We start from the raw sequence: 23,764 nt of genomic DNA, 5'->3' as shown, positions 1-23,764 counted from the left end.
AGAAATTAAATGACCTTCTATTCTTAACTTTTTAATGATTGCATAAGCACCCTCAATAGCCTTACATTGAGTGGAAGCTTTAACCAATGCATTAAAAACTACTAAAAATGAATCATAGAATTCATAACTAACCACCAAACCATTTAAAACTTCCGATGATATCATTCTATTCACATGCATTAAATTCTTAAACAAAGTTAATGCATCATCAAGACTTAACCAACACATTAATTAAAGCATAATAAGATGTCAATGGTTGAACATTCATATAATCTTACCTTCTATATCATTTAAAACACCAACAAGCTTTAATTTATACAATTTTTATAATTGAAAATTTATACAACCAAAAACCTATAATAAAGGAAAATGAGTTTATTAATTGAGAAAGAAAGGAGGAAAAAGAAGCTATTTTAAAAAATTGAGAAGTAATAAAAACTAAGAGAAGTCACTACTCACTGTTAAAAAATAACACCAATGTCCAATGATGCACCACTGTAGAATATGGCTTTCGAAAATTGAATGGTTCTATTATCTTGAGCAAAAGAAAAATGAAAGGAAAGGGAAAAGATAATCGATTGTAGAAGGATGAATGATTGCAAAAATTGAGAGAAAGAGAAAATTGAGATACGTTTAGGCATGAAAAGGGTTCGATCGATTTCATTCAATTAAAAATGCCATAAAATCTCACTTAATAGCAGCATATATTACGAAAAAAAAAGCTACTAAGTAATACTAAAAGGTTGCATTTCATGTTTTCAAAAAATCATATTTTCTATTTAATATCTAGATTTGAAAATTAATAGACATTATTTGGAATTTAAAGAAAACAATAAAGGTACACTAGTTATTTCATGTTTTAAAAATATTATTGCTTTACTTTCCCCTTATTTTCCCCTAATTTGGGATAATCAAAGAATGAGATAATTCAAGAAAAACCAAGGAAGTAATCACCCCTCCTATGATCCAAACCAAGAAAAATTTTTCCAATGTACTTTGCTTTCTTTTCTTTTCTTTGCTTTCATTTCTTTTCTTTATCTCCATCTTATTATTATACTTTTTATAAAAATATCATGAACTTATATGATTAATTGTGACATTTATTTGGTTAATTTTGCTTGATTTTTATCGAATTAATTTAATTATCCACCTAATTGTATTTAATTATCTCATATATAAGAAATTAGAAGATTAAAAAAGATAAAAAAAAATTTACTTCATTCCATGTTACACATGCATGAAAGGAGTTGACCACATTTGCATAGATTACATGAAAACGTCATATGGTAAACCATTGGAACAAATGGACAAGGATGCTGAGTAGCTTGGACATGACTACTGTGCTGCATGAAAAAGAAATTAGGCTACTTGTATCCATTCAATTTAGTAGGCTGCCAAAAAAATTTTAAATAGGGATATAAGTTATTGGCCAAGTAAAGAAGGAAAATAAAATCTAAAAATATAAAACATAGCTAGTAGTAGCCAGCTATTGCGTTTTTTAGTTGCATTTGCACCCGTGAGTCTCCAAGGTGATGCATAAAATTTGCTGGCAATTGGTAGGATGACTTGGCCATTTTTACAAAAGTATTGGTTGCATTTTGGAAGAAAGGATTACCATATTTTTTGTGTCAAGAAAGTCATACCAAAAGAAAATTTTTTTTTAAACAAGTTATTGAATCATAGCAATGTGTGTTGTTGCTAGTTGCCATAATATATGTTGAGTTGGATAAACCTTGCAAAAGCATTTTCCATTAATAAATATTTAAGTAGCTACTACAATTTGGCATGAAAAGAGGATAGAGCAGCTGGCCATCTATGCATAAAAAAGATAAAAATCAATTGTTGAAACTGTGACTAATATTTCCTATAAAATTAACACATAAACTGTTAAACAAGCTAATTTGAAAGAGCTTCAAACTTAGTTTAGAGCTTAAATAAGGATAAAATGCAAGCCAATAAGTCATGAAATAATATGAAATTAGACCAAAAGAATAAACAATAATGCAAGAAAAAGAAGAATAAATTACAATTTAAGATACAAGTGAAAACACAATGAAAAATAAAGGTCAAGCATTGTTGTTGGTTTGTATGGTTCAAGAAATCATTTATAGGCTGAGCAAAGACCTATGATAGGGTTGGAAAATAAAAAATTTGAGATGGACAAAAAAGAAGGTCGAACTTATCATTATTAGTAGCATTTTTCTTCTTCTATTTTCCTATTTCAACATCACTGGCAAGCAACCCTTTGTTAACCCTGTCATGACTTTTATGGGATCATTTTAACTTGTTTTCATTTATTTATTATTTAGCTTTACTTATGTATTAAAAGGAACTTTTGGTACGAGGCTTTCATTTTCAATTTACTCTTGTTTTTCATTTATGTTTTTGGCAATGAAATTTTAACTTTCATTTTGGGTTAATAAGACCACTTTTAAAACTCTTATAAGGATGTCACCATACTAGCTAATATTTGAAAAAGCATGTCAACTTTCAATTGAGTTAAAACATAAAGCTTTCTGGGTTTCATAAACTTTAAACTTTGATCTGAATGTAGCTAGTAAGAAGATGTTGCTCCAACTTAATGAGCTTAATGAGTTCAAATTACAAGTCTATGAAAGTTTCAAGCTATACAAGGAAAAGACAAAAAGGTTACAATATAAGAAAATCTTAAAAAAGAGCTTGAGCATAGCCAATAAGTTCTGTTCTTTAATTATTAATTAAAACTCTTTCCAAGTAAGCTAAAATCCAGATGGTCAAGTCCTTACATGGTCATATGTGTATTTTTCTATAGGACTATTGAGATTATAGATAAGAATACAAATAAGCCATTCAAGGTGAATAAGCAGAGGATGAAGCACTATTTCGATGGAGGTGTTGATCAGCTTAAGTTTATAATTATGTTCTTTTACCTATCTTGAGCTTTAAATGAATGTTAAACTATAGACTGTAAATCAATGCTTCTTGGGAGGCAATCTAAGTTTTTTATCCTTTATTTTCATTTCTTCACTATTTTTGTTTAGTTTATGTTTGCTAGTCCTTTTTTTTTTCGTGCTTTGTAGACATGAATAAAGGCACATTTTTTATGCACATGATCACATCCAAAACATTAGAAAAGAGATTTTTAATTGTCTGTAACTTACATTATGTTTTTACTTTTTTCTTTGTTTGATGTTCTGTTTGGTTATTTTGTTTTGTTTAAAGGAAAAATAAAAACAGATCATGAAAAACTTTAAGGAAAAGTCTTAGCTATGTCAAAGAAGTATTCTATACCTTTTTGTGCTTAATTATTTGCTTGCTTACATATTAAGGACAATGTGATTTTCAAGTTTGAGGGGGGAAGAAAATTTGTGCCCAAATTTTCAAATTTTAAAAATTTTTGAAAGTTTTTTAGCTCAATTGATTTTGGCTTTGAGTTATTAATATATTGTTTCTAGTCAATTGATAATGATCATATAGTTGACTTTGGTTATAGCTTTAGGAAAATAATAAATATTATGTGAAGCATGAGATAATTTTTAGTAATTGTGATATTTGGTTGCAAGTATATATTTGTAGGTATATATTCTGATCATTAATTTGATGTCATTTAAGAAATGTTTACATGACATAACATTGCATTCATTTTTAAAGTAGTTAGAATTCATCTGATCACCTTTCAAGATAAAATATTAGACATCAATGAATTAAGAAAATGATTTAGGCTATCTTTGGATCGATTGAGTCTTCAAGCAAATCTTACTATATATTTTTCTAGTCACTCTATTTGAGCTTTAACATTCCTTTCTTTATATACCCATATGATAACTATAAAACTTGTCTTATTTTTCATTTTCTTGTCTCCACCCTATATACATATTGATCATTTATGTTAATTTAAAAGTCATGCTATATATGTAGGGATGGTTTATTTCAAAAAATAAAAATAAAAAAAAGAACAAAAAAACAAAGAGTGTGAAAAAATAAAAAAGGAAATAAAATTCAAGTTTATGAGAGAGTTGTATAGTTTGAAAATGCTTTCATTCATTTCAAAATCAAAATAATCCTAAGTCAAAGATGCATGATTAGGGTATTTAAACCTAAAATATCTTTTTATCCTACCTTTACCCTAACTTGACATTACAAGCTTATGAAGACCTAAAGATCTTTAATTTAATGATGATCTACATTAGTTGAGAGATGTGTAAAAGGTGAATAAATGAAATATAGTTGCACTTTGCTAATGCTTTATTAAATCCTTGATTGTATATTCACAATTATATGGTATGTGTTGATATGTGAAGAATAATGCACATATAATGTTACTGCAATTGAATTAATGCATGATCTAAAATGATTCTTGTGATTAGCACATGTTTATGTTAACCTTAAACTATAATCATTATGCAATTCTTAAGCCATGCATTATCAATTGATTATGAGAAGTAGAATTAACTCATAGCTTGTTTTTGTTATTAAGTTTTGGGGTGTGATAATTTTTTTTATAAAATTATAATGAATTTATTTAATTAATTGTAACACTTACTTGGTTATTTTGCTTGATTCTTAGCGAATTAATTTAATTATTCATCTAATTGTATTTAATTATTTCATGTTAAAAAATTAAAAGATTAAAAAAAATAAGGTGAAATTTGCACGAAATGCATGCCACATTATATGATAGACCATTGGAACAAACAGATAAATATATTGAGTTGCTTGAGCATGACTAATGTGTTGCATAAAGAGAAAATTAGGCTATTTTGTATCCATCTAATTTAGCAAGCTGTTAAGGAATATTTAGAAAGAGATATTAGTTGTTGGCCATGTAAAGAAGGAAAATAAAATGCTAAGAAAATGAAAGAAAAAAATAAAACATAGCTGGTAGCAACTAGTTATCACTTTTTTTAGTTGCATTTACGCTCGTGAGTCTCTAAGATGATATATAAATTTTGTTGACAATTGATAGGCTAACTTGGCCATTTCTTTCAAAAGCATTAGTTGTATTTTAAAAAAAAGATTACCATATTTTTTGCATAACGAGAGTCACACCAAAAGATGATTTTTTTTTTTGTTGAAACTAATTGTTGAACTATAATAAGCTATATTGCTATAAGCTATCACAAGATGTGTCGAATTGAATAGACCTTTTAAAGTCATTTGCCATTAAAAGATACCTAAGTAATTGATATAATTTAGCATGAAAGGAGGCTAGAGTTTAAATGAGGATAAAATGCAAGCCAACAAGCCATGAAATAATCTGAAAGTGGACCACAAGAATCTACAATAATGTAAAAAAAGATGAACCAATTGCAAATCAAGATACAAGTAGAAACATAATAAAAAATAAAAGTCAAGCATTACTACTGGTTTGCATGATTCAAAAAATCATTTATGGGTTGAGAAAAGACCTAGGATAAAGCTAAAAAATAAAAAATTTGAGAGGGACCAAAAGGAGGGTCAACCTATCATTTCTTGTAGCATTTTTCTTCTTTCAATTTCTTGTTTCAGTGTTACTAGTAAGCAACCCCTTATTAACCTTGTCGTAATTTTTAAGGGATCATTTTAGCTTTTCTTCATGTATTTATTTTGAGCTTTACTTATGCTTTAAAAGGGACTTTTTGTAAGAGGTTTTCATTTTACTTTTCTTTTTCATTTATGTTTTTGGTAATGAAATTTCAACTTTCATTTTTGGTTTTTCTCAACTTTGATTCTTTCTATTTTTATTTTTTTTGCTTTAGTTTGCTTATATTTGATATTTTGATTGGAAAACGAGGATAATAAAATATGGCCTTAGCTTGAGAAAATTCTTATATAAGCCTAAAAGACTTGATTCTTTTTTTTTATTATTATCATTTCATGCTTTATCACTTTGTATTAATTTCTGCCCAGTTTTTTTTTTTTTTTGGTTTTATGTTCTGCCTTGTTATTTTTGGTTCATATTTTTATGTTATTTTTTAGTTGATAAAGATGATAAAAATGATGTTGATTTATGTTTGGTGAAATGGTTAGGAAGTAATTTTGGTTTCCATGAATTTTCATGCATTTTTCTTTACTAGTTTTCAAAATTGTTTTGCATCCATTTTTGGTTCTATTTTGGAGGTAGTATCCTACACCTTTTTCATCCACTTCTTTGTCTATCTTAAGGTTTTAAGCTTAGTTTTTAGGTTCTATTTTAGAGGTAGTCCTACACCTTTTTCATCTATCTTAAGGTTCTAAGCTTAGTTTTCATATTGCACGAGTGCATTTTTTATTTTCCTAACATCTAATCATGTAGTTTTAAGCTATTGTCAAGTTTCAATTTGCATTTGTTTTTCTATTTTTTTTTTGGTCAATTTTAGGTTCTACTTTCTTACACCTTTTAAGTGCATTTTAAGGTTCATTTTAAAGTCTCTAAATTAGTTTTGTAGTCTAGTTAAGTTCTAGGTCAATTTTATAGCATTTTTAGTGCATAAGTCTAAAGTATTTGCATTTTACATGTCATGGTTTGCATTAAATTTTTCTACCCATTTTGATAAGTTTTGGAGAGGATCTATGCATCATTTTATTTCATTTTTATGTATATTTTAAGGGGGTAAAATAGTTTTTGCAAATTCCTTAGGTAAGATCACATTTGCATAGCATTTTAAATCATAAGTTACATGTAATATGCATTTTCTAGTTTGACTTTGTATTGTATTTTTTTGCTCAATTTCATTCGATTTTGCATATAATGTCCCATTAGTTTTAAGCTCTATTTTGAGTTTATTTTAGGTTATTTAGGTCACATTTATGTTTGTATCCATTTAGATCACATTTTCATTCGATAAAATGGGTTAGATTGCATTTTAGCTTTATTTCGATATTTTAGATTTTTTATTTATTTTATGTGCTTTGCTCAATTTTTTTTCATGTCATTTTCATTTAGGTTAGCTGAAGTTAAATTCTGGTTGCATGCCTTAGGATTTAGGTTACTTAATTTAGGAGTTTGCATAAAGTATATTAGGTATTCGATAAAATGTCCCAAAGAGCATTTACATGATTTTTATTAGATTTTTAGTTTAGCTTTTAGGTAAACTGTAATTCTTTTTTATTTTTAGTGCATCTTTTCATGCATTTCCATGTAAATTTCATGTTTTATTTTTGTTTTATATTTTTTATGCATTTTAGGCTAGGTTATGAATTTACTTAAATTAATTTTAAATTAAAAATGCTAATTTTGCTTTATATGTTTTGCTAGGTTAATTTCAAATTTTATTGCTGAATTCAATTTCTATTTTTCATCCCTCTGCTCTTTAATTTCAATTTTAATTTATGCATTTAATTTAATTTTTTTTAATTTTCAGTGTTATCGCTTTTCATTTTTAGTAACATGTCATTCTAGAAAATTACCTTATTTAGTAGTTTTCCTTTTAAATCTTTAACTTTCATAACTTGTAGTTAAATTTAGGTTTGAGTTATCTGATAATTTTATTATATTTAATTAGGTTAATTATATCACTTTACAATTTTTGTAGGATCACATATACCTAAATTATTGCAATTGGTACTTTCTTCTAAGTTTAGACTTTCCAAATCCTTGAGGAGACAATAATCTAGAATATTTTCGATTTTTATTAGTTTTTTGACCTACACACTTGTAGTGCTCCTGAAAGAAAGCAATACATTCCTAACTAGAGATGATAACGAATTAAGGTGAGATAGTTTTTTGTCTACCTCGCCTCTAATCTAACCTTCCTATAACTCTAATTTATCCCTAACTTACTCGTGTTCAAAGTTTTGAATTCTAAAAATTGACTTGATTTTCCCTCACCTTACCCCAAACTCCATTATCACAAAACACAAAACATTTAATCTAAAAAGTGTTTTGCCATTTTTTAACTATCAAAATTAACTAAAATTCAAAGAACCATAAACTAAAAACAATAATCTAGAAAGTGTTCTAGGATTCAAGATTGATTTAAATCATTGGCATAAAAATAAGAAATAAAGTTGTCTTTAGTAATACGAAACCAAATTTCAAGTAAAGAATTAACTAACCTTTTTTATCCAAAAATGCTTTTAATAATAGTTATTAAGTTAAGAAAATTTTAAGTAATTAAATAGATTACTCAATAACAAACTTAACAATCTAGATGAATACTTGGTCAATTTAAACAATAAAGAAGAAAAATTGACAATAAAAAAAAGTACTTGTGATATTGTTGTCGACAAAGATGTTGCTATTAAGGGAGATGTTAATGTTGAAAACAATGCTGCTGCTATTGACGAAAAAGCTACTATCAATTGAGATGCTATTACTATTATTGGAGATGATGTTGTTGATAATCCATTTAGCTTAGGTTGAGACTTAGGGTGAGGACAGTGAGAGAGATAAATCAAAATTTAAAAAAAAAAAAAGAAGCAAAGATTGGATACTTTTTTGAAAGACTAAAGAAGGCATAAAAAAAAAACAAAGACTAAAAGAGATGAAAAAACAAAGTAAGCATGTAACCCTAAAATAATATTATATTTATAAGGTATTTTGATAAATGTCTCAGGTTCAGACAAGGCAGATTTCATCTAAACTTACCTTCGACCTAACATCAATTTTTTCAAACAAATTTTGCCTTAACTCGACTCGAAACCTTATTTTTTAAAAAAATTAGTTCAAAACTCGAGAGTTTTGGGTCATTTTGCCTTTTTTAATCCTAACATAGTATAAGAAAATGACATAACTATTCAAACCCAATCTCTCCCAAGAAAATAATAAATAAACATTGATAAATATAGAATAGAAAAATAGTAAAACTATTACAAGCTAAAAAGGACTGTTCTTAAACAAATCACCATAAATTAGGGATTTAAAAAACTATGGAGTAACGGTATAGTGGCTTTTATTTCACAAAAGTCATTGTTTGTATCATTATTGAAGAAAAATTGTGTAAGAATGCCATTCAACAGTAATTGCTATGAAAAATAGCCTAATAATAAATAGCATCAATAATAAGTAATAACAATCCATTTTTACTGCAACCCCATTTTTGAAAAAGAAAAAAATAATTTGGTTTTCATTTAAGAAAAACCTTATAAAACAAAAAACACAACCTCAATCAAACCTAAACATTAAATCAAAATAAAGAATAAGTAAGTAATTAAAGGTTAGGTAATCTGAAGAGGGACTCTATGTTTCAAGAAAAGAAAAATGTATATCGTTTAGAGGAAAAAAAGAAGGGAAAGGAAAAAAAGAAAAGAGAAGAGGATTTTTGCAGTTGGATAACAAAAAGAAAAATAATGGTTGGTGGTAAGAACCTAAAGATGGTGTTTTAGGTTTGGAAGAAAAAAAATGTACCATTAGTGAGAGAAAAAAAATAGATTAGGGTTTTTGAATTTTTTAAATTTATACTTAAACTAAAACATAGTTTTGGGATTAAGGGCAAAAAAAAAAAAAATGGACTATGGCCTTGGACTTAACCCATCTTAGGTTTTGGCTCAAAAGTTGGCAAGTAATTTGGTTTTCGGGTCTATTGGATCTAGGGTTTTAGGTATTAACATTAAAACGTTGATTAAGTATAATTTTTATATCTTTTAATTTTTGATTTGTATACTTTCATTTTTAATTCATATTAATAATTTTTTTTAAAAAAATGTGTACTTTGAGATAAAAAGTTATTTATGACAATAAATAAATTATGAATGAATATGTTATTGTTAAATTTTTGTTATAAAGTATTTATAAATAAAAGATACATTATTAATAAATAAGATAAATACGGGAGCCCTTATAATAAGAAAAATATATTTATAAATAAGAAATCAAGATTTATAAAACTATTTTTAAATTTATTAAAAAAATACTTTTAATGGTTATAATTATAATTATTATGTTTTATAATTAAATTGTACAAAATTAAAAAAAAATTTACAACCATAATAACAGTAATAATCTTGATAATAATCATTATATCTGTAATTCTAATAAGTACAATGTGATCGAAAATGTAATCGATATGGCACAAATCTCAAAGAACTTTAAGGCAATGAGAAGCTAATTGCATTTTAAATCATTACTTATAACAATAAATAAATAAAACCATCAAACATCAATGAAAATCAACAACGACCTTTTAGCTACATCACATAAAGGCTACTTATCATGCTCTAAACACTCCACAACAATAAGCAAAACCCTATCAAAACATAGCTTCAAATGGTTAGCTAAAAGCATGGCTACATATTCTAAACATTGTAAAGCTTTCAAAGAGACCTTTAAGTTAGATGGATTATTGAGAATGTTAAGACAAGTCGAGACAAGAGATACCACGTCAAAGAAAGACAATAGTTTGGTGGAAGACCAAAGAGGAGTAAAGAACACTACAAAAAAATGGATATTTTGTAATTCTCAAATCATTGCAAAATAGCAATTTATCATTGTCAAAATTTTTTTGAACAATTTGTTGACGTTGCTAAGTTACAGCTATTAATATCGTTGATAAAAAGTTTACGTGATAATTTATATTATCATTAAAAAAATACATATTGCAATGACTTTTAGTTGTTGTCATATAAACCATATTTTCACAATGATAAAATGTTATTGTGTAAAATTTATTTTAGCAACAATAAATTTTGGTTACAAAAAATTTTATATAATATTATTATTATGATTTCAAAAAATTTTGCATAATAATATTATTTTGGTTGCAAAATTTTTTACATTACAAAAAAATTATAGTTGTTAAAAATCATTTTGCAACAACAAAATAAAGTTGTATAAACTTCATTTTAGCAACCATAAATTTTGGTTACAAAAACTCTTAAATAACAATATTATTTTTGTTACATAAAATGTTTTATAATGATTAAATGTTGTTGTTTTAACTTTATTTTAGGAACCTGATATTTTTTATTACAAAAACTTTTTACGTAATAATATTATTTTAGTTACTTTATAATATTTTACAACATAATCTTATATAGTTGTTAATTGCCTTTAGTATCATTATTTTTATAATTTTGATAAATAATTTTAACAAAAACTATAATCATTGAAAAATCTTTTACATATCTACTACTATCATTGTCATTGATAAAATTATTTTTGTAATAAATGTTTTAATTTTAACATCAAATTTTATCATTCCAAAATTTTTAACACAAACTAATTTAATTAATTGTAGTAGCAACTTTTATTGTTACATAAATATTTTTTAAACTTTTTTTATACTTTTCACAATAACTTTATTGTTTTCAATCATAAAATCATTTTATTTATTATTTTATTAGTAAATATAATTAAAAAAATATGTTTCAACTATATAAACTAATATTTTATTCTTTATTATAATAAATTATATTCCAAGCACTTTATTTAAAAATAATAATTAGTAAATCAATTAATAAAGAAATTTTAATATATATAATAAGAATACATTTTGTCATTAATTACAATACATTTTGATTAAAATAGATGCAACAAATATAATTTCTTAAATTGAAAGTACAATACAAAAACAAAATAGCAATTGAGTATAATAAATAATTGCTTAATGCTTAAATGATAACTACAACTATATATTTTTTTAAAAAGTGTAAACAATGTGTTTTGTCTTAATATAAAATATAAAAATAGAAAGAAAGAAGCCAAGTTTAACCTCTTTGAATCTTTAATTTTTTTTTTTTTTTTGCAACACAATAATTTTAGCATATGCAGCAACTAACCTTTGTCTAGTAATGGAGTTAAAAAAATATGGTTAAAGAGTATAAGATTAACAATCTCACTTTTATCATCACAATCAATTTGCTATATACAAATTATCCAGATAAAAGCACTACATAAATGAAAAAATTATATTAATGCATTATATAGCTCCAATAACAAAGTAAAACGATAAAAAAATGAGTTAAAAAACTTATTCACCTTAGATCATTAGAGATAAAAACAAGCTTAGCTCCCCATAAAGATTAGATAATATGAAATATCGAACGTTCATATCCAACAAATCTACATATACAAATAGCTTTATATCGTTGATCATAACACTTGACAAAGTTAAAGTTTAAATTGCTTAAATTTATCTTATTTTTTACTAGACTTGTTAAACTTAGAGAACCATGCTAACAAATAATTTTTCAAACTACAATCTACTTAAAATCATTTGGTTAATAAGAAATCACTTAATGTCAGTGATGCATAAGACTGAAATAACTTTAAACTAAAAAGTATATGTAAATCCATAAGGGTGATAATAATGATTACATTAAGACAACATTCAAGTTGCACCCATATTTAACTTGTTATTTTCAAAAAATGATAATTGAGTCACATATTTAAGGGATAAGCATTGTAAAATTTTAAATAAGAACAAAAAAATATATAATTGAAAGAGTTAAGATACTATCTACATATTAAATCTCAAAATTTGGATACAATTAACATGGAGATTGAATTTGAAAAATCAATTAGACTTTAACATATCCCAAAGATACACAAAGTTGTCATTACATCCAATAGCAAGATAATGATCCTAGAATCCAATACAAGAGCAAACATTAGCATTAGAAAAAATTGAAACTTTGAAAACAATTTTAAACTTTTAACCACAGTAGTTAAATGAACAAAAAAATATTTTACATTTAAGAACAAAACATCTAAAACCCAATGATTAAACCTTGGCACGTAATGAATTAAACTCAAGTCCATGCAAACTCTAATTGAATTTAAGAGTTTGGCTTAGACACCAATCCAAAGCTAAAGTTAAATAACTTTAAATCTCTTTTCACCACAAACAATAACTTTATAAGTAAATGTGTTATCAAGTAAGCCACAAATGAATTCATGAACACTAATGCCTTTAAAATGAAAGGATTTTATCATAATTTCTAATTCTAGATCATAAAAGAGAAATTGGGAACCAAAACCTTATTTAAAATAAAGAAAAAAGTTAGACAATTTTTAATAAAAAAGGAAGGGTTAGGGGATGTTTGAAGAAAAAAAAAATTTATCAATAAAGTGATAAGGCATGGAAGAGTTTTTCCATTAACATTCAAACATATCGATTGACACCATAACTAGCTATATCGAACAAGGGAGCTATCCTAGCTTCATTAGAACATCCAAAATCTTAGGGATATCAACGATATACTTGTTGACTTCTTTCAAAATGTGCAGTATCGAGTTCAAGGGCCATAGTCTTGAGCTCAATTCCATTCCTTGAGTTCTTAACACATTGTTGATAAATTCCATCTTGATGTAGCATTAGGTTACGATGTTGATCTTTTTAAATAGCTGACTGTTATCTTTCTGCAATGTACTTACTTCATTAAACAAATCTTTAAGTTACTTTAGGATTCTCATATATGACCACCTTGCAGATTCACGATTTGATAGCATCTTTTTTTTTTTTTTTCTCGTAGATGTTATCATATCGCAAATCAGAATTGGAGAAACTTGTTGGCCTTTGCACAAAAGCCATATCAGGGGAAGGGTTTCTATTTGGGAAAATACCTAAATAGGAATTAATAAATTGAATAAGAATTAGGGATTTTAAATTTTAAGTTAGAATTTAACTAAGTGTTAAATCTAGATAAGGAGATTGATGAACAAAGATGAATAATTCATGAGAAAACATAGAACCTGTAAAGGAAAACGATCGAGAACGAGTGGAGAATATATATTTAATATGTGAAGATTAAGCTCATAGAAAATCTAAAATCATTGGAATAGTTTTACAAAAACTTGTCCCAATCACCCAATTCATTTATTGAACATGAACAAAACAACCAAAAAAAAAAAAAAAAGAGCAAAGAAACTAAAGGAAGAGGAAAGAGAAAATTAATAATACTTAGTTGGTTAAAGGAAAAAAAAAACACAAAGAGAAACAGAGAGTGTATGATATATGAGTAAGCAAAGGAGAAATGAAAGAAGGCTATTAAGGCTGAGGGAAGGGAGTTTTTATAGGCAAAGGGAAAGGGTGTTAAATTTCCTAATTAGTTTTACACATAGCTATGTAAACATTTATATTATTTATATTTGCATTAACTATAAATAAAAATTTGGTTAAACTTTAACTATATTTCTATTTGTTTCCATACAATTTATTAATTTATACCTTAATTTGATAGCTTTCAAAATTATATACTAACCAAAATGCAAGAATTAACTTGCTTAATTTAGTACAATCTCCTTTGTGTATGTTACAAAATATAATGGCTATATAGTGAATGTTACCTGAAAGTTGTTATATTTCTTTGTAAGTCCAAGTGACAAGCTTAATTCATTGTCGTTGAAACTTAATTATTTTTTTTTTCATTCCTCCAAACCATGCCAATTTAGAAGCCATTTAATGAATTTATTTATGTCATGATAAAATATTTGTAACAAATTATTTGTCATTGTACAACATATTAAATACTACAACAAATTTTTTATTATTACAAATATCATAGGAATTTACAATGATAAAAACTATTGTTATATAAAATATTTTTAAAAAATTAATTAAGCAATTATTATGAAAAGTTGTTGCAAATGTTATATCATTTTGCAACAATAATTTTTTATTATTACAAATATGATAAAAATTTTCATAACAATTTTTTTTTGTCGTTATATAAAATATTTAAAAAAATAAATTAAGCAACAATATTGAAAATTTGTTACAAATAAAATAAGTTTTTGCAATAATAATTTTTTAGTATTACAAATATGATAAAAATTTTGTAATAATTTTTTTGTCATTGTATAAAATATTAAGAAAATAGATTAAGCAATAACATTGAAAAATCGTTGCAAATAAAAAGTTTTTGCAACAATAAGTTTTTATCGTTACAACTGTGATAAAAATTTTCGTAATAATTTTTTTATTTTTATATAAATATTAAAAAAATAAAGTAAGCAACAATATTGAAAGTTTGTTACAAATAAAATAAGTTTTTACAGTAATAATTTTTTATTGTTAGAAATATGATAAAAATTTTTGTAATAACTTTTTTGTCATTATATAAAATATTAACAAAATTAAGCAACGACATTAAAAATTTGTTACAAATAAAATAAGTTTCGCAACGATAATTTTTTATCGTTGCAAATATGATAAAAAATTTTATGACAACTGTTTTGTCATTGTATAAAATATTAAAAAAATTAAGCAATGACACTGAAAAATCATTACAAATAAAATAAGTTTTTGTAGCAATAATTTTTTATCGTTGCAAATATGATAAAAATTTTCATAATAATTTTATTTATGTTATATAAATTATTTTTAAAAATTAAGCAATGACATTGAAAAATTGTTACAAATAAAACAAGTTTTCGCAATAACTTTTTTTATCGTTAGAATATAATAGGAATTCACAATGATAAAATTTATCATTGTATAAAATATTAAAAAATCAATTAAGCAACGATTATAAAAAATCATTATAAATATAACGAGATTTTGCAACGATATTTTCAGTAGTTGGAAATAGAGTTTCTAAATATCTACTTTCTTGTAATGGAAGCTGAGCTTCTGTTGCTTGATGCTTTAGGTCCCTGGAATGTGTTAGTTCAAGAGGTTTCTACATTGGATTGAAGCTAAAAATGAAAGATCTATAATAAAAAATGGGAGTTAAAGTGAGGCTAAACAAATGGAAAAAAATTTCGAGAGAGAAAGTGATCTTGGAAAAGTGTGGATTCTTGACAATGGGTGATTCTTCTTGGCATGAGAATGTTAGATTCTTATATTTGGTTTGACAAAAACTCATATTACTTAAAAAGTCTTTTACTATAATGTCTTTCATTACATGTCAAAAATAATATTTTTGTTAGATATAAGCATAGTTTTTGACTAAAAAAATGAAGTTAAATATGGTCAAAGATTACATTTTTCTTATATAAACACAATGTTTATATCAAACACTACTCTTCTATGAAAATAAACATAATGTTTTAAAACATTTAAATTACCTAGTTTCATTTAACTAAAAGACTACATTTTATTAAAGATGACATTTTTGGATGAAAAAATGTAATTTTTTACTTAAATCAGAGATTACATTTATAAATGTACAAACGTAGTCTTTGTACAAATGCAGTCTTTGATATAAAGACAACATTTCCTTTTTGAAAAATGTTATCTTTGACATGAAAAAAATTGTTAGTTGACAACTTTTTTGTAGTGTTGACTAGGCAACGAAAACTTTACATTGCATTTTCAATCTTGACAACATCAATGACTAAAAAGAGTGAAGGTGTTTTTCAGCTCCTGTAAATAAGTTTACTCTACAAATTGGAGTTAGTTTCAGATTGTATATAGATTGAATAAGGTGTTTGGTAGCATGGGATAGTACAAGTTTATTTAGCTTTCTTTGTGCATTGTATTAGAAAAAGTAATAGCAATGATAGGTCGACAATCTCTAGATTTGTTGTATGAATTGATGCTTTGTGAGAGTTTGGTGCTGGTTATTGAAAAGTTTGATTTAAAAAATACGCACAGTATATAATGTATGAATTTTGTAATTTTAGATGGAATATGACTTAAGCTGTTTAGGACGTTAAAGGGAGCTTACATTAGAATTGAAGATTGTCTGCTCTCTTCAATGGCATGCAATTGTAGAGATGACTGCCTTTTTATCTTTTGGGCTTTAATGAAACTATGTACTTGTTAGTTGATAACTTTACTATATCAAGTCTTTTGTGGTTAGTCTTATTCTAGTTGTTGATTTTTAGCTAATTTTTTCTTGACATAAGAAACAAAGACCACGTTTCTTATGTTAGAAACATGGGTTTTTTTTTTTTTTTTTCAAAAACCCAGTTTCTGGTTAAAAAAATATGATCTTTGTTATTAAAAACTATGTTTTTATTTTTAAAATGTGATTTTTGTTGTTAAAGACTATGTTTTTGATATAAAAACGTAGTTAAAAGTATCAGAAGTATTATTTTATAATATTATATAAATTACTATGTTTTCAATATAAAAAACGTAATTGATATGAAAATATATATTTTCTGTTGTTATTATTTTAATTTATCAATTACGTTTCATATATAAAAAACGTAGTGCTTTTTAACATAAAAAATTTTCAAAAACCAAAATTTAAAGTTATCCATTACATTTGTTTTATTAAAACGTTATTTTTATATATGTAATATTCTATTGGTCGTTTTTAGTGCCAAGTGTCTAATCTTGTGGTTAAGATTGCGCTTTTGCCAAATCATGCAGATACGAATACCAATTTTCGTGTTGGAATGAGTATGCAATTATGTTGGTTTTTAAGGGTGAACAAAATTGAAAAAAATTATTTTTGAGGTCAAATGTGAGACAAAATTAATTTTTTTCTTGAAATCTTAAAATATCATAAAAAAATATTTTTTAATTCTTAGATATTTAGGTACTATTGAAAAATCTTAGATTACTTTTTAAAATCAGATACTCGTGAATCAAATGTGAAAATTACATTCTCACAAGCAAAATTTCAAAAAAAAAAACTCAAATTCCTCGAACTAAATGCTCTTTTAGGAGTTTGAGTTTGGACAGTGTGAGCATTTAGAGTTGTGTGACAAGCAAGGTTGAGGACAAAGAAAAATAGGAATCGCATTGCTTCAGACTTGATTACTCCGGAAGTTAAAGATACAAGCTTTTTTTTAGCTCTTATAATGTCAAAATAAAATATTGTAATTTAATTGTCTATGTAAATTTGATTCATAATATGATTACTTGATATAGATTAAATTTTTTAAAATATTAATCTTAAGTATTTTATACAATAAAATTTAACAATTAATTAAAGAATAAGAAAGAGAAAAAGTATACTAAATCAAGACAATTTAATCATTAAAATATGAAAAACCCAAATTTTGCAGAGCAATGAGAGCCTTGACACTTACGTGACAAAACAATCCCCAGCCCAACCACGTGGCGTAGCCCAAAACGGATCCAAGCTCAAACGAACACTCCTTCTACAACGCCAGCACCATCGTCGACTCTTTCTACTTTCTGCACTCTCTATCTCTCTCCAATCGGCAACTAAAGAAGAAGGGGAAATGACGGAGGTAGTGATAAGGAAGAAGCCTGGAATGGCAAGCGTGAAAGACATGCCGATACTCCAGGATGGGCCTCCCCCCTGTGGGTTCCCTCCGGTCCGATACGCCCGTCGGATACCCAACAAGGGACCAAGTGCTATGGCCATCGTTCTAGCTACTTTTGGTGCCTTTTCTTATGGGATGTACCAGGTCGGCCAAGGCAACAAGATCCGGAGGTCCTTCCTTTTTTCACTCTGAAAAATCTTCTTTTTTTTTTTTTTTAGATTTAAGCTATTATTTTTATTGGGTTTATCCAGTGTTGCTTGAAATGATTGTTATGTCCTTAAATAAGAATCATTTTGGTTTGCTTTTATTGAAAGGCTTTTGATGGAATTGAAGCCTTTTTAGGTCAGAGATAATTTAGAGTTAGGAATTTGGAGTTACATCTTGTTCTGTTGTTTAACTTATATCTGTGCTTTTGTTTTTGGTTTTTTATTAATTTAAAGATTGATTTTTTTAATTGTTGGCATTTGGGATTTGATTATCTTTCAAATTATCGTTGGAAATATGAAGGATTCTACTAATTATTAATATCATATCTTGTGCCCTTGAGGGTCTTGTTGGCATAAAACTTCTGGTTCTTTTTTAATCTAGTACCTAGAAGAGGAAGAGAGAATATTGAGGGTTATTAACTGTAATTATTTCATTACTTTTAGGAATTTTCTTGTTTTAATTTATACCAGTACTGGATGGGATAGGATTTAGTTGTTTTGGGGAGTGAGATGATGATTTGGAGGTAATTCTTTTGGTTTAGTATTCTTTCTTAATTTGGTGTCCTTATTATGTATGGTCTCAAGTAGCATCTTATTGGTTTTAGTTCTAATAAACTGCTGTTTTGGGTCTGGATTATTATGATTCTCAAATGATGTTGATGTTGACTTTTGATTATATTATGTACAATAATGTGGTGATCAGGATTGCTGGTTCTTTCATATGGCTTTTAGTATGTAACCTACGAAGAAGTTGATAGGAGGGGGAAAAGGAAAGACAAAGTTGAGATACAAAAATTCGCAGACAATGCTATTATTTGGTCCTGACATATGGACAATGCGTAATAATTCTTGAGCCTTCCCATATGCTAAGTTTAATTATTTCAAGAGCCTGCCTATATGCTGATATTACTAATTCGTAGGCCTTTCACAGTGCAAAACAAGTAGTTAGTGAGTTAAGTAGGTGTCTTTCATATATCCATTCATTTTGTTGCATTTAGACTGGAAATTGTAGAAAGGATTGTAAAGATTTGTCAAAACTAATATGTGCATTTAATATAGAGGAGATTAGATTTGAACTTGGTCTTTTTTTGTGGGCTGATGATGATTTATTGATCTTCTAATTGTCAGTCTCCTTTTAAAGATTGTGAATGCATGAATGGTTATTCAAACGGTTGTTTATTGATTCTAATGCTTTTCTTTGGCTAAGTATTGCTTCTAATGCTTGCTCAATTGTTCTGCAAGAGATTGATTTGTGGATTTATTGATTGTTAAAACCACTTTAATACACATTATCAAGCATAGAGATTTTAAGGTGATTTTCCAACTGCACTAGTGCAGGTACAAATAGTGATAATATCAGGTGGTAAATAAATCATATAATGATTTCAAAGCTGTATATTTGGTGGGGCTTTTGTATTTTCCTGGCTTCTGACCATCTTAGACTCACTATGAAATAAGGCTTAATTGAAAGCATGAACTATCTAACATTTCCTTTTTATGTGAAAGGGTTGGAAAAGTGAAACTTAATGCAATTAGCCGTTAGGTGCAATATCTTATCCAGCTGAGGCACTTAGCTCCTTTAATGGGTGGTAGGCAAGATATTTTGTGCATTCCAATTAGGTAGCCATGCATTGCTTTATCTTTGCTGTATTGAGATGTTTGAGATTCTCTTTGCATCATTAATTTAATTGATCTTTATGATAAAGAGACATAACTGAAGTAGCATACAAAAAATAAATAAATTACTAAAATAAATTGCACTTACAAACAAACCCAATTGGCTGTTGTCAGCGGTAAGTTGTAATCGTAAAGGAGGTAAATTCTATGTGCTTGGTCCAATTTTTGGCTTAAATGAATGGGGCAGTCTTCTCTCATGCTCTCCCTATATCTCTAAATTTAAGGTACTTTTTTGTGAAATGCATTTTTCAAATATAAATAAATAGATTGACAGTTGTGTTTATTTGTTGATTTTTATTTTTTGGATATCCCATACACTGGTGCTGCTTTGTTTCATTTTTTCAGCCATGCTGTAATAGTTTCTATTAGCAAAAACTAAATTGAATATGTAAGTCAAATGCCACTTTTTTTTTTCCATTTTTTTCATTTCCATTTTAGAAAAGAGGACTGAAATATTTACATTTTGAAGGGCACTGAAGGAAGAAAAGTATGCTGAACGCAGAGCAATATTGCCAGTGCTTCAAGCTGAAGAAGATGAAAGGTATTTAACTATTCAGACTGCTTTATTGATTTCCACAGCTAAAACCTGAAGTGCATTGAGTATTTCCATGTTTGCTTTCATTAGATTTGTCAAAGAGTGGAAGAAGTATCTTGAGTATGAGGCCGAAGTGATGAAGGATGTGCCAGATTGGAAAGTAGGCGAAAGTGTATACAATTCTGGGAGATGGATGCCCCCAGCAACCGGCGAGCTCCGTCCTGAAGTTTGGTGATATCTTTTTGTCAACTCTTTGTCCAGAGTAGGTCTGTTTTCTATTCATGCAATCATTTATGTTGCTTGGTCTTCACATTAAGTGAAATAAAAAAAAATTTGGACAGAAACTTATTTCTGTATCTGGAGTATTACCAGATCTGATCATTACTTGTTTACCCTTCTACCTCTTCTTATAATCTGATCATGTGAAGTAAGACACTGTTAGCAAAACATTTTTCATGGAAATGTTGTGGGAAGGGAAGGTTACCACTTGCCATTGGCATTGCTAGCAAAACCTTGCATGAAAGCCATCCCATTGGTGGGATACTGGGTAGGGTTCTGTTCGACGTTTACTTAATAAAGTAACAACCTGTCGAAGGATTATTTTTGAGCTCCTTTTTTAGTCCGTAACATCCTTTTTACTGTTATAAATTATTATAGAATGATTTGTTTACTATTTATGTTATAAATGGTAAACTCTACCGATACGTTATTAGAGAGAAGAGAATACACTGTGAGAATCGACATTCACACAATATAGCCTTAGAATGAGCGCAATTCTTATGTTTTGCATTTAAATTTTGTCATGTAAAGTTCAATATATATGAAGACAAAAACCCATGTTTCACTTCGTGACCTATATAAACTTATATGTAATTTTTATTTGAGCAAGTCAATTAAAAAAATATTTATTTTGGAACTATATATTATATAAGTTAGTATTTGATATATTATCAATGTAAAATTATAATTTTAATATTGGGTTAAGAAATCGATATGTGTAACATTTTTATTTTGATTTAATTTTTTTAATTTTTAAAATATATCCCAAGGGGTATATGTTACCCTCTTAATACCACTTGTAAAGTTTAAAATCTCACCTCGTATGATGAACTAATTTCTCATAATAATATATGTGTGCTTTTTAAATAAGGTAATTTAAAAACAATTATCTTTAATGTATTTTTTGAAGGAGTCAGAAATTTGAAAAAAATGCCTCAATGTTGCATGTATCACTATGAAATACTCTATCGTCATAAAAAAAATTTCATTATCTCAAAATATATAAGTATAAAAGAAATTTTATTATGTTTGTCAAGCCATTTTAAAATTAACATGCACATGGAAAGATCTTGATAATGATGAAAATAATATTCTCCTTTTATGATGCAAATGCCTTTACAAGGATACAAATGTTTCCTTCAAAGATGCCCATGCAAGCTCAAATCTAACGGTGTAAATGCCTTCTAGCTAGAATGCAAATGCAAATATTTATCTTTGACGATGCAAATGTTTTTTACAAAGGTGTACATGCAAGTTCCTATTCTAATAATGCAAATGCCTTCTAACTAAAGTGTAAATGTTTATCCTAACAATGCAATCGCTTTTTTCTTGGGTGATGAAGATGCATGCCTACAGATGCAAGTGCCAGAATCCCTTATTTTTGTTCATTATTTAATCTTGCTTGTTTACCCCTTGCTCATCACGTTAGTTCTTCAACTTATCCCTAACAGGATTCTTTTTCTACTTTCTTGTGTCTTTCTTATCATTCCTTCATCTATTTCCTGATTGCTTCTTTACCTATTTTTCCTCTCTTTTTTTCAAATAGGATTTCTTAGCTTTCTTTTCATTCTTACTCTCAATTTATCTTTCCTTTTTTTGTTTCAATCATTGATTCCAAGACATCACATGCATATGATTAGTTCAAACCATTGTGTTCCTATTATTCCTTGAGTGCAAGAAAGAATCTATTTTTCTTTTTCAAAATGTTTTATTTTTCAAATGAAAAACATTTTTCTTTTTAAAAAAAAAGTCTAAATGATTTCTTTACTCACAATAAAAGTGTTTAACTAGTCACTCAAAATTTTTCAAAATTGCCCCGTATAATTAAATTTCATAACAAAAAATAATGAAATTACCAAACAAACGTGACTTTAGAGTCTCTTAAAAATTGGTGTTCCTTATTAAAAATGAAAAGGGTAATAATTCCTTTTCCAAACCTATTGGGCAGTTTAGCATATTAAGGGCTTAGTTCATTCAAGAAAGCTTCATAGCTTGAAGGGAATTAAAAAAATGTATATTCTTCTATTTAGACTCACAAATGAAACATAATTTTTTTTTCTAAAATGCATGATTTTTTTTAAAAAAAAAACCAAAGATAATTTACGTTCTCTTCAATCTCCAAGTGTAGCACTTTAATAAATCTCATGACTAATTGTGATGGATTCAAGATTTTGGAAAAGTCATTTTGGAATGGAAGAAAAAGGCTCAATTTTTCAAAATCAATCATTTTAATGGATTTCAAATTTTCAGATCATTAACATTCTTGAATCTTTCATACTGGCTTCTCTTACTTTGTTAGGCATTAGGATTTGCTACTAAGTTTTGCTCTAAATTCTCCCTTTTTATGGTTTTCACCCTAGAACAATATTTTTTTTCGATTACTTATTCTATTAGGCACTTAAAAAATCAAATTTCATCCAAAATGGGTTGACAGTTCAAATGGGTAGTTGGATAATAAAGGGAGACAAAGGTTTCACAAGTTTTTAGGGTTGTTCCTAAAAGAGAAACTCCTCAATTTAAGCATCTATATTTGATCCAATATGAACTTTTCTAAGAACGTAAAGCAAGGCAAGGTTTGGGGTTTTAAAAAAAAAAAAGATAGATAGGCCCAAAATAAGTGTTTCAAGGTGATTAAACCACAAATCATTCTTTCCCATTTGAAGGATTCACTCGAGGGTATTTATTCTTTCATTTTTTTTATACTTTTCACTCAATTATTTTATTTTTTTCTTTTTACTTTCTTTTTCTTCTCTTTTTTGTTCTTTTCTTTTTTCTTTCACTTTGTTTTTCTTGTTTTACTTCCTTTTTCTTTAAATGCATTCAAAACTTTTGGAAATTTTTTATTAGACATATGCCTTCAACATGTAAAGTTTCTTTTTAAACTTCACCATACTTAACCGTTTAAGTCATCCATTTTGCCCCCAATATGAATGGTGATATTTGGTTATGGTTCATTTAGAAAAAATTTTATCATGTTTAAAAAGATAACAAGGATAAATTTCTATATTTGTGAAAGGATGATAAAAGATGAGCATTTATCATCTCAAGCATAGTTACTTA

At 27.0% G+C, this 23,764-nt stretch overlaps 1 protein-coding gene and 1 pseudogene across 1 annotated transcript; one reads left to right on the top strand and one right to left on the bottom strand.

The window, feature by feature from the left end:
- Positions 1 to 12,973: 12,973 nt before the first annotated feature.
- Positions 12,974 to 13,701, bottom strand: LOC149512521 (bZIP transcription factor 53 pseudogene; annotated as a pseudogene).
- A 4,143-nt stretch (positions 13,702 to 17,844) lies between these two features.
- On the top strand, positions 17,845 to 21,036 carry LOC111307911 (NADH dehydrogenase [ubiquinone] 1 alpha subcomplex subunit 13-B-like). Its single transcript, XM_089751843.1, has 3 exons — positions 17,845 to 18,177; positions 20,360 to 20,431; positions 20,516 to 21,036. Exons 1-3 carry the CDS (start codon positions 17,963 to 17,965, stop codon positions 20,658 to 20,660), a joined length of 432 nt encoding a protein of 143 aa, XP_089607969.1. The 5' UTR covers positions 17,845 to 17,962; the 3' UTR covers positions 20,661 to 21,036.
- Positions 21,037 to 23,764: the final 2,728 nt, after the last annotated feature.

This window comes from Durio zibethinus, chromosome 22 (assembly GCF_047325235.1).
Source record: "Durio zibethinus cultivar Kanyao isolate XHJ-2024 chromosome 22, ASM4732523v1, whole genome shotgun sequence".
NCBI classification, from domain to species: domain Eukaryota; kingdom Viridiplantae; phylum Streptophyta; class Magnoliopsida; order Malvales; family Malvaceae; genus Durio; species Durio zibethinus.
Note: the sequence above shows the minus strand (reverse complement) of the source record. Positions and strands in the feature narration are given on the sequence as shown.